Raw genomic sequence first — 12674 nt, 5'->3', positions numbered from 1 at the left:
CCAAAAGAATAAACACAAATTAACAACTCAGATGACATAGACAGTTTTTTAAAAAGGGGACTAGATAAATGAAACATAGTAGGTCCCTCAATGGCTGTTAGCCATAATGGCCTGATTGAATTGAATCTCCATGTTCAGATACAGTATGCCACTGGGTGGAACAAAAGGGTTGATGCCTTTATTTTGGAGCTGTGAAATTCTGGGGAGTACCGATCACAGATGGACCAGTTGATCTGATCCAGGAGAGTTGTGTTTAAGCTGCTCCTTAATCTGCTGTGAATTTGCGGTCTCTCTTCACCCATTATAAATTGCATTCCCGCCCAGACTCTTCTAACCCACATTCCATCAGTAGCCAGCATGTTCTGCTCAAGTCCTTTGCTGCCTTCCCCTCTGCCATCCATCGAGCAGAAGGCCCACTAGGCCAGATGGCACGGCGGGGAGTTGTGCTGTTCATACTGGCATGGTTAGGTTTGTACGTGACCCGCCATATGGGAGGAATCTGAGAACCAAGTATCTCTGCATCAAATATGCAGGTTTGTTTGTTTGTTTGTTTGTTTAAAAAATCCCTCTTGAGAAGTTGGTTTTGGGGAGAAATCCCCTATTGGCTGCAATGGGGAATTTCCTCTGGATTCAAGTATTCGCTTCAGAGGAGGGATTAAAATTCCTTAGGCCCGAAGCAGGGGAGGAAAGGGTTAAATTTCCCCCCCACCATGCCTGATTTAGCTGAGATCCCTGCACTCCAGGGGGTTGGATTGGATGACCCTTGGGGTCCCAATTCTGTGATTCTGTACAAAGGCACATGCTACATCGCATCTTGTTCGGCTCTGACTTGCTTATGAAAGATTTAAAAACGTAGTGGATATGAACAGACCATGGGACTGGGCTTTGCAGAAGTGTGCTGCCATATTCTTCATCTAGAAAAATCACACTGCTGGGGAAATTCTCCCAAGTTTATTGGCATTACTAGAAATGATTTCATTTTGTTTGACAGCGACTTGTGCAATGGCACAACTGTGGCATCAGAAGAAACTTAATAAAAAACACTCACAAAGTGCTGTTTGAAAGCACATTTAATATATTTTTCAGGAAAGAGAATGTTGAGGGGGAGCATGGGAAGAGCAAGGAGTTTGTAAGACTTTTAGACATAGTATATAACTTTTCAAATCTTGACAGTTCAAATCAAGGGGAAAGGGGAGGGATATATTTTAATAAAAGAAAAATAAAACAGCATGGGAAAACAGCCAGCACTGCTGTTTTGAGTGAACAGAAGAGTGTAAGCAAAACTCACCCTATTCCTCAGTCTCTTTATGCTGTTATAAATATATGGCATGTATTAATATATATACGGAGCCCTGAACATCTTGGGTCCAGAATGCCTTAAGGACTCCCCTGAGCCCTTCTATCCCAGCTTGATTGCTGAGAACATCCAGAAAGAACTCTGTTAGCTGTCCACCATGTTTCAGAAGCCCAGCTGACCTCAACTAGAAGTTGGGCGTTTAATGTCACCATCCTATGCCATAGAATACTTTCCTAGCCAAGATTTAGTAGGAAAACCCACGAATGACTTCCAGGCATCACTTGAAGCTGTTTACATTTTCTTGATTAGACGTGTTAATGATTATTTGGATTATTTGGAATTTTTTAACAGTATTTTATTGGATATATTGTATACCCCCTTGATATTTTTCATGAACTGGTAGTATATTAATACTTTTATAAATGAATAAAAATAAAGAGGCTGGGTTTTTTGTTTTACTATTTGATTGGTTACTAATATTTGTGGGTTGGCCCAAATACTGTCTAACTCCGAAAGTTTACTTAGGGACCCATCAAGAACCCTCTTGGGGTCTCTCCCTCTCTTTTATTTTTAAATGACTCCCTCTATTGCCTCAATCTTTTCTTCTACCACCCCAGTTCTGTTCTGCTGGTGCTGAATAACCATTCAGCATTGTGTCTATGGGTGGGAGACAGAAAATAAATATATTGCCACGTCTATTTTCTTGGTTATTAGAATTGCGTGCTTTCCCAGTCCTTTCGGTCTGAAAACCAGAGGACCCTAATAGCAGGAAAAGTAATTGCTAGCAAAGTTAATTACCAACATTAATCTGCCATACCATTTAATCAGGTATGTGTAAATGCTCCCTTTCTTGCCAATATGATAAGTGGCAGTTTTGTGGACCCAAGGTCAGTATTTGGGAACATTTCCCTATGCTAGTTCAGCACAGACAGAACCCTTAAATACAGTGGTGCCTCGCAAGACAAAAAGAATCCATTCCGCGAGTCTCTTCGTCTAGCGGTTTTTTCGTCTTGCGAAGCAACCCTATTAGCGGATTAGCGCTATTAGCGGTTTAGCGGCCATTAGCGGCTATTAAAGGCTTAAGGGATTAGCGGATTAGCTGCTAAAAGGCTATTAGCAGCTTAGTGCCTTAGAAAAAGGGGGTGGGGAGCGGGGGGAAATCGCAGGAACTCGCAAGACATTTTCGTCTTGCGAAGCAAGCTCATAGGAAATTCGTTTTGCGAAGCACCTCCAAAACGGAAAACCCTTTCGTCTAGCGGGTTTTCCGTCTTGCGAGGCATTCGTCTTGCGGGGCACCACTGTACTGTATAGGGATAGGGAAATATAGGAAATACAGCTTGGTTAATCCAAAGATGTAATTTGGAATGAAGCTCATACTGATACATATGGGAGCAGAAAAGGGTTGATCAAGACAGTTTTCTTGCCAGTTTTCTTGCCTGCCCCTCACTATGAGGTATCAGGGCAGGTTACAGCACATAAAAACAAAATACAATTATAGCTGCAGTAAGATGTTAAAAAAATATAATCAAAAGGCCAACACATAACCACCCAATATATGACTCTGTAGACTAAATGTGCCACCTGTAATTACAGGCTTAAATACCTATTATTTAAAATTGATAGATGCTACATGCTTGAAGATTCTGTAGTCCTATAAGAACAGGGATGTCTCTGGAACCAGAAAAAAAAATATTTCCAGCAACTTCACTAGCCTGACAAGCATTTTCTCTTTTGTTTTGAAAGTGCAATAAATTTTAAAAATGTGAATTTCTTCTGTTTAAAAAATTCATTATTTAAGCAGCCACAGATGGTAGATAGTTCTAATAACTTGTATCTGTTTGAAACCTGCTTTTAAGAAGTCCCCAAGATCCAGTACCAGTGTTATAGAAATACACTGTATTGAAGAACATTCACTGAAGGCTCTTTTCTGTATACTTGGAATAGGGAAAATGGTGTGGAGACTGAAATGGCTCATTGACTACCGTATTTTTCGCCCTATAGGGCGCACCGGCCCATAGGGTGCACTTATTTTGGGGGGGGAATAAAGGGGGGGGAATTATTCCCCCCCCCTGAGCTTGCCGGCCTGGGGGCGGGGGAAGCCCGAGCTTCCCCCAACCCCAGCCGCCAGAACGGTCCGGGAGCAACGGCGAGGTTACGCTCAACCTCACCATCGCTCCCAGAGCTTGCTGCTATCCGAAGCCCAGGGAGGGCGGCGCTGTAGCCCGCTGCGCACCCCGGGCTTAGGGCAGCTATCCGCAAGCCTGCGGCGCCCGGCAGGAACTCCCGCAGGGCTCCGCAGGCTTGCGGATAGCTGCCCTAAGCCCAGTGTGCGCAGTGCTGCGCTCCCCGGACTTCGGGCTGCAAGCACCTATCTGCAAGCCTGCGGAGCCCCGCAGGAACTCCCGCCGGGCTCCGCAGGCCTGCGGATAGCTTCCTGAAGCCTGGAGAGCGAGAGGGGTTGTTGTGCACCGACCCCTCTCGCTCTCCAGGCTTCAGCGAAAGCCTGCATTCGCCCCATAGGACGCACACACATTTCCCCTTCATTTTTGGAGGGTGAAAAGTGCGTCCTATAGGGCGAAAAATACGGTATTTTTTTTTCCCCCTCACCTTGTCTTTTTTTTTATGGAGATGAGGGCATACAAGGTTTTGTACAGGTGTCTAAATTTTTGATCTTTTGGAATTAATAAGTAGGTTCAAGCATTGATTTTTTTCCCTTGTCTAATTTGTATAACCATGTTATTTCCTACCCTTCAGACTGTGAATGTGATTGTACAAGATGAAGGCACAGAATCCGTACCCGTAAAAGTGCTCAACTGTGATACTATTTCGCAAGTGAAAGAAAAGATCATTGACCAAGTCTATCGAAATCTGCCTCATTCGCACTGGCCAAAGCCTGATAATGTCGTTCTTGGTATGTTTCAGTTCTGCTTCTTTTATTAATGCCATTTAATAAATTCATTGGTGTCCAAAGAGGATACTAACAGGAGGGACCTAGATTTAGCAAGCTCTTGGACTCTTGTTCTTTTATATTTGTATTAATAAATTATTTTAAATATTAACCTATATGGAAAACCTTTGGTTTAGAATATTTTGGACCTATTCACAAAGAAGTAATCCAACGTAATAGTCTATAATTCGGCTTAGTTGTCAACGGAACAAAGGCCTGTTAACAGGTTTGTTTCTTTGTTTCATACAAATTATATACTGCTTGTTTGTAAAACAACAACAATACCTCAAAGCAGTTAAGTGATCAAAAGTAAGCTTACTCATCATGACTAACAAACACAAATGTCTTAAAGGAACTTAGTCTCGGTAATTCTGTACATATATTCTGAAAAGCTGGACCCATAAATAAGCTGTTCACTTGTGTTATGAGTCACTGTTCAAGATTTTGACTATTTTTACAGCACCGTTTTTTAGGAGATGTGTTTTGGGGTAAATCAGTGGATGCAAACTAGTTTCGCATTTTTCATATTTTGTTCAGGAGACGAAGACGATTTGTTTTTCTTTTAAAGCAGGGCTAATTTGGGGGTAGGGTAGAGAGCAGATATTGGGAACCTTTGCAGCGCTTCAGCGGTTTACTAAATGGAAAACTCATTTCGGATGTGAATTATGTTTAGTTGCACACCGAGACAATATACAATGTGTTGTTGTTTTCTCGTAATTGCTCCTCAGAGTGGCGTCCCGGCTCTACTGCACAGATACTCTCCGACTTGGATTTAACGTCCCAAAGAGACGGCAGGTGGAAACGCATCAATACCCTGATGCACTATAATGTAAGGAAGTTGTTAGTATCTGTTGATTGCTTTTCGGTAACACACAGCTTTTCTTTTTTTAAAAAAAAACTGGCTGAGACAACGTGTACTCCTCCTCCTATCAAATCTATGAGTAGATCTTTTCTGTTGCCTTTGTAAAGGCCAGACTATAAATCCCAAAAGGTTCCAAAAATACGTTGGCATTTGCTGCAACTGGGCGATTATGGAGTGCCTCATCAGTTAGGAGGACAAGATGCAGCCTCTTTTGAAACCAAGGCATATTCTTTGCTCGGGATAAAAGTCAGCTTTGTATATTGCCAGTACTCAAGACTCACTGTCAATTATGCCCAAGGCGAGACGCGCTTCCCGTAACACTTTCATACTTCACAAATGCAATGCATCTTCTCTGCTCTTTAGTGAGTTTCAGCTTCCCGTAGTTCAGAGAATCTGAAAGACTGAATTTTGAGTTGCGCGATGGATTTTTCTTATTATTTTAAAAAATAGTCACTAGGTTATAACTCTTGATTCTCCGACACAGCATCTTTCCCAGCTCACTTCAAAACTAGACACAGCTTTATGTACACAAATGAATGTATATCTGGAGTGCCCCTTCCATTATGAGATGAAGGAATAAATATTTTTGTCTGCAAGTGCTCCATGTGGACATCTTAATGAACAATTTGAAACGATGTAAGGAAAGGAATGAGTTTGTGATGGATAGTGAATTGATTCCCTACACACACATTGTATGCACTGCTTGAATAGGAAGTACAGTGGTACCTCGCAAGACGAATGCCTCGCAAGACGAAAAACTCGCAAGACGAAAGAGTTTTTTGTTTTTTGAGTTGCTTCGCAAGACGAATTTCCCTATGGGCTTGCTTCGCAAGACGAAAACGTCTTGCGCCTTTTTCTTAAAACCGTCAATGCATTCCTATGGGAAACAGTCAATGCATTTCCTATGGGAAACCGTGCTTCGCAAGACGAAAAATTCACAAGACGAAAAAACTCGCAGAACGAATTAATTTCATCTTGCGAGGCACCACTGTACCATATTTTTCACTCCATAAGGCGCACCTGACCATAGGGTGCACCTACTTTGGGGGGGGGAATTCAAGAAAAAAAATATGCAGCTCTTGGGGGCATTTGCCGGAGGTGGGGGAAATGAGGGAGCCTCGCTCTGTCCCTTCCCCCAACTCCCAGAAAAGCCAGGGATAGCCGCGTGAAGCCTCCCCAGGACAGTGGGATGAAGGCTCCCCACTGCCCTGCGGAGGCTTTGCAGAAGCTAAAACAGCTAGACGGAGCGCTGCGCAGTGCTCTCTCTCTCTAGCTGTTCTGGCTTCTGGAGCAGCCTTTCTGCTGCTCCCCGACCTGCCTGCTCTTTGGAACTGGTGGTGGCGGAAAGCCGGGCTTCCCCCACCGCCAGCCCCAGGGACCACACATTCGCTCCATAAGACATACAGACATTTCCCCTTAGATTTTAAGAGGAAAAAAGTACGTCTTATGGAGCGAAAAATACGGTAGATGTTTTGCAGAAGTAAGATTTACTTTGGATGTTCTTAGCAATTCCCTCCTGTGCATTTTGTTAAAGGTACGGGACGGTGCTACTCTCATCTTGTCAAAAATGGGGGTCTCCCAACAGCCAGAGGACCATCAGCAAGACATGCCAGAGGAAAGTAAGTATGATCTGTTACTCCTCTAAAGGCGTCAGAAGAGCACTCAACATATTACCAGTGGGTAATGCTAATGTTGCCCTGTTCTGATTTGGCCCTCGTGGCTAAAGCTGTATTTTGCTATGCAGGAACAGAGTGGTTTCGTGATTGCCAATAGTACCTTGTTAAGAGATCATTCTATTACTTAACATAAGTTTTAAGGATATTGAGTTTGTTTTTAGTTAGTTAAATTTTCTCTTTCCACCAGTTGTGGCCATTTTTTACCATGTGCTTCCTAAACACGTCGGCTGCAGCATTCAGATATTTGCATGTTGCTCAATGGTCCTGCCCTTGTGGGAGTTTTTTAAACATTTGCCATTACAGTGGTACCTTGGGTTACAGGCGCTTCAGGTTACAGACTCCGCTAACCCAGAAATAGTACCTCAGGTTAAGAACTTTGCTTCAGGATGAGAACAGAAATTGCGCAGTGGTGGCAGGGGTAGGCCCCATTAGCTAAAGTGGTACCTCAGGTTAAGAACAATTTCAGGTTAAGAACAGACCTCCAGAACGAATTAAGTTCTTAACCCGAGGTACCACTGTATTACTATTTCATATCACATTCTTCGAGGGATATTCATTCATGGAACTAATTAGAGTCGTTCCAGTTTAGCATCGTCCGTGCTCAGCATCAGATGCTTCTAGCATTCATTAGGCCCACAATAGAATGGGCTAGAAATTTGTGCCTATGTACAGGCAGTCTGGTTTTGCCCAGTTGGTTTTTGAAGCTATTAAAATATCACTGAAATATTCAGCGTTATGAAGACTTGTGTTGATGGACGTTATAAGCACACCCACACTAGTGAAAGTTGTGCCAACCTAGGCTGAGGGGCAGGAAATAAGTGTAGCTTCTAACTACATGCATTCCCCAAGGGCACTACTTTTATTACTTCCTATGAAAGTAATAAAAGGGGCGCGGGTGGCGATGTGGGTTAAACCACAGAGCCTAGGACTTGCCGATCAGAAGGTTGGCGGTTTGAATCCCAGCGACGGGGTGAGCTCCCATTGCTCGATCCCTGCTCCTGCCAACCTCGCAGTTCGAAAGCATGTCAAAATGCAAGTAGATAAATAGGTACTGCTCTGGCGGGAAGGTAAACGGCGTTTCCGTGTGCTGCTCTGGTTCGCCAGAAGCGGCTTAATCATGCTGGCCACATGACCCAGAAGCTGTACACTGGCTCCCTTGGCCAATAAAGCGACATGAGCACCGCAACCCCAGAGTCGGTCACGACTGGACCTAATGGACCCTTTACCTGTACCTATGAAAGTAAAGGAAAGACATTTATGTGGAACCGGAGTCAAGGCATCTCCTTAGATTCAATGCCCACATAATGATAGGGCCGGTCCTGATTTGGGCTGTAATAAGTCATGCCTTTGACACATGCATCATTCTTTAGACCAGAGACTACATGATTCCCTCTGGTGGTATGGAATTTAAATGCACAACCTGTGCAGAAATAGGCAGTGTGTTTTGTGATACATCCCAGCAGGTTCCTTGTCCTGGTGTCTGTCAGTGGGAGGCAGGCTGAGTTTTAAGCCTGTTGGTCAGAGAAATCATCTGCATTTTCAACATCTGTGTTTTTTTTCTGTGTGGGCAGAGCCTGGAATATTGGATATTAGCATTCGTTCCTTATTTGGGACCCAATATGATGAGGCTTTTTGTCCTCTGGCTCCTACCATGACAGGGAACAAGTTTGATAGAGGGCACTCTCTCTAAAGGTTCTTTGGAGCTGGTGTGTCAATAGCATTTCAGTTCTTTTTGAGGAAAGCAGTTGCCTGGTTTTTTTTATGTGTTACTGTTTTCTAAATGTGGTTGCTTAAATGCAAATTGATGATAAAAGCTTTCCAGAGTTTGTCAATCCATTTTTTAAAGTTTTTATTCTTTTGGGGTTACATAAATAAAATTGAAAAAGGAAAAAGTAGGTTTCTCGGGTTTGTGTATAGATGCACAGATGAAAATATATCTTGAAACCAAGAGGCCGTTTGAACCAGGATCTACTTAGCGATAGACTAAAAGCAGGAAATTCTGATAACATGTATGCTGAGAGCTGTATCAGGTAGCAAAAATGATCTATTGAGTTTCAAAGATGAAGGCTTCCAACCACTCAGTGCCCTTTTTTTGCACAGGAAATAGCTTTCAGGGGAATTCTGGAAAGGTGATATTTCATTCCTGGCTAATGTTTCTTTTCATTAGTGCTTAGGTCTCTTAGAATTATCCAATGCCAGCTTGTTTATTTGGAAAGCTATAAAATGTTAGAGAGCCAGTGGAGAGCTAGAGCTTGAACCGACAATGATTTGTGGAGTTCTTTGTTGCGTAAAAGGAAAAGAAATGTTCCCCCACCCCAGAAAAAGAAGCAACATGCTGTTATGAGGCCTGAATACAGAGCCCACCTCTGCCAATTTTACAAAAAAAAAAAAAAAATGACTTGAAAAAGACTTTTGTATGCTTAGGTTTGGCTGTTTTTATTGAAGTCATTTCATATGAACCTAGACTTTTTAAAGTTGGTTTCCACTAATAATATACAAAGAGAATGGGTTTACATCTCTTTCCAAAAAAATGTGGAACGTTGTCCAAATCCTTTAGAAATAGTTCTTTCTTTCTTTCTTTTTCTAGGCAGTGATGTGTTAGTTGATTATAAAGTCTAGAGAATTAAGTGCAGTAAAATTTCGCATTGCCAAATGACATGATGGAATGAATGGGAGTTTCACAAATGTGCAACTCCCATGGCATTCCTGTTCTTTTCAGTGGGACTTGGAAAGAAATTAGTTTGATTTATCCCAATTTTTTATTTTGATTTTTCATCTCAGTTCACAAATAAAGATTGGTTAGTCTGGACTTTCTTCGAATTCCTTCTCCTGCCAATGATCTTTATTACATTGGCAGTAATAAGCAAGTATTTTGTGTAGCGCTTTAGGGTGCTCAGAATCTACATTACGTTGGTAGCCTATATCTTTGTATATATCTTTGGTATTATCACCATGTGAGAGAAAGCAGCTTTTCTAATGCCGTCTGATATGAGATTTGAAGAGGAAACTTAGCTGGCATCTCCATCACACCAGCTCCCCGTAATCCAGTAGCAGTCAGTGAGGTGGCCCAGATGGGTCATTGTGTTTACCGTTGGAGTGTTGTGGGTACAGGGCCATCTTACCCATAGGCGCTAGGGGTGTGGGGCACCCGGGCACTGGGCTCTCAGGGGCACCAGGCCAAGAGTCCAGGGCCTGAGAGTTGAGTCTGGGGAAGAGCCACTGGCGGAGGAAGAAGAGTGCGGGGGGAGCCCCTAGCAGTGTGATCCTGGTGGGGCACCATCGCGGCTGCCCCCCTGCCTGTGCTGGGCGCCATGCCCCCAGGACATGTGCCACGGCCCTACGTGATGAGTCAGCGTCATGAAATTTGGGGAGCTGCCTCATTGGTCTATAGCCAGCTCATATAAAGAGGTACAGTTGACTTAAGAAGACTGCTTTATGATGTTGCAAGACTGCAACTGGAATAAAGCCCTACTTAAAATACAGCTTGACTCCCAAGTGCTTCATGTGGGGCTTCCGTACATCACTACAGTGAGCAGCTCAGTGTGGTGTGTCACTGCAGGAGTGTTGGACTGCCTCTACCACCACATGCCGCACAGCGCTGCCCTCCCCATGCTTCTCCACAACAGGCCAACATCTCAACCTCCCTGGAAATGGTTAAAATTTGAAAGCATGCCTCGTAGGGAAAAGAGAGGGAGGGAAAACACGCCCAGGAAGGGAAAGTTCTGACACGCTAAAATAGAATTTAGAGTTACGTAGCATTCTGATGCACGCATGGGACAAGCAAGTAGAGACAGTTTCGACATCATATACAGAGGTACATCGGGTTAAGTACTTAATTCGTTCTGGAGGTCCGTTCTTACTTAACCTGAAACTGTTCTTAACCTGAAGCACCACTTTAGCTAATGGGGCCTCCCACTGCTGCCACGCCGCCGGAGCACGATTTCTGTTCTTATCCTGAAGCAAAGTTCTTAACCTGAGGTACTATTTCTGGGTTAGCGGAGTCTTTAACCTGAAGCCTATGTAACCCAAGGTACCACTGTACATAGATATTGCTGAATGTGCCACACTCCAAATCCCATTAGATAAATGGACAATTCCTTATTGTTGCTGGGAATAGGAAGCTCCTACTCATTTAGAAGCCTGCACAGAATTTGCAGTTCTGCCCCGGAGCTGTAGTAGACTGCACTTGTGTTTTAAAGCATTGTTTTTTATAAGGTTAACTCGGCTTCTTCGCTTTGGCAAATAAGACCTGAGCAAGTGCGTTGAAGAAAAGCATCTGCACTTTTAGTTCAGCACCTTCATGTTTATGAAATGCAAACAATAATAATTACAGGCAACTAAATATGCAGATTAGTCACAGTCCTCTGGCACATGATTCATGGCACGGCAATCGGCGCACAGCCAGTGGATTTAATTTTAATGTGATTGTTTTGAAATTTGTCACTTTTGCTATTTTCAGGGCGTGCATTGTTGGAAGAGGAAAATAAGATCTGGCATCTAGTTCGGCCGGCAGATGAAGTTGATGAAGGCAAATCAAAAAGAGGAAGCATGAAAGAGAAGGAGAGAACCAAAGCTATTACAGAAATCTACCTGACGAGACTCCTCTCTGTGAAGGTAAGATGGAGACATCAAGTTAAAATTGCCATCATCTCTAGGGGGTACTCGTAATTCAGGTTGTTAAGTGTAAATAGTAACTTACTGTGTGGAATCCTTCTTTAGGGCTCAGATTTAATTTATAAACAATAGCTTTCTCTTGTGTTTATGAGTCTGTATTTTTAGTTACATAAATAATACATGTTGTGTTTATTGTCGAAGACATTAGAGGTGGAAACCCAGGATTGTCTTCACAAATTGGTCAGCACATACAACTGTTGAATCGTGACAGTTCCTGAGGCACCTCAGAGCTAGATAGCCTATTGTGCTTTGATTTTTCACAGAATGAGGAAGTCATGATATTTCCCAAATAGTTTCTGTGATGTATAAATATTTGCATAACACGTATCAGCCACTGTTCTATCTGCTGCACTGACACTACACCTCTCCCCTTTCATGCCCCTGTCAGTGGCTGTGCTTCTCCTTCTTCTAACACTAAGTGGCCTGCTAGCTTGTGAGCTTAGAGAAGTTAAACGCAATACAAGTGTGCGGTGAGCTCAGTGCTGTTCTGTGTTAAACTCAAAGCATAACAAAGCCAACTTGACATTTAATTTGCATTTCTGCCTCTAGTAGCCTTAAATGTGAGCTGTCCATATTGACTTCCACTGTTGCCACCATCTGAAAACATCTGGCTGGTGGGGAAATGTATTCTGCAGGTTGCGTGAACTTCCTTAAAGCAAAGTTGTGTGGAGTTAATGAAACCTAAAAACACAAGAGCCCTGATCGATTAGAGCAGACTTTTCTCTAGTCCAGCAACCTGTTCTTAGGGAGGCCAGCCAGATCCCTATTATTATTATTATTATTATTATTATTATTATTATTATTATTTGCATACTGCCTTCATTTGAAGACCTCAGGGCAGTTCACAGCATAAAAATATAAAATAAAAAACGAAATGCATAATTAAAAACAAGAACAAAACAAACCCATAACCCACCCCTTCCCATAAACACATTTATATCCTGTGGCAAGCAGGCTGGGATCTTGCATGTTCTGCATAAGGTTAAAATCCAAAAGTAGTTTCCTCATGTTAAGCCACGAACGAGAGACTATAAACGCAAGGCTTTATTATAATTAGGTTACTAAATCACAAAAGTCCATGCCAGTAATTACCAGAATGTATCTGGGAAGCATAATTATAAGTGCATTACTCCGCCATCAGTTCCCTCCTATACTTGTCCATCTATTTCAGAGTTGGGCTTTTTGCATTCCCCGAGCAACAATACTGAAATCCCCACC

At 42.8% G+C, this 12674-nt stretch overlaps 1 protein-coding gene across 4 annotated transcripts in view; it reads left to right on the top strand.

Annotated features, from left to right (window-relative positions):
* PLXNB2 (plexin B2) overlaps positions 1 to 12674 on the top strand; it is a 337649-nt gene that overhangs the window by 311604 nt on the left and 13371 nt on the right. For all 4 annotated transcript variants that reach the window (XM_083399241.1, XM_083399243.1, XM_083399242.1 and 1 more), the window contains 4 exons: positions 4052 to 4208; positions 4973 to 5073; positions 6641 to 6725; positions 11242 to 11396. In XM_083399241.1, coding sequence (XP_083255367.1) covers positions 4052 to 4208; positions 4973 to 5073; positions 6641 to 6725; positions 11242 to 11396 — 498 coding nt within the window. The remainder of the gene's footprint in view (positions 1 to 4051; positions 4209 to 4972; positions 5074 to 6640; positions 6726 to 11241; positions 11397 to 12674) is intronic.

This window comes from Podarcis tiliguerta (assembly GCF_965153285.1).
Source record: "Podarcis tiliguerta genome assembly, chromosome: 10".
NCBI lineage: Eukaryota > Metazoa > Chordata > Lepidosauria > Squamata > Lacertidae > Podarcis > Podarcis tiliguerta.
The sequence above is the reverse complement of the archived record's forward strand: the minus strand, read 5'-3'. Positions and strand labels throughout refer to the sequence as shown.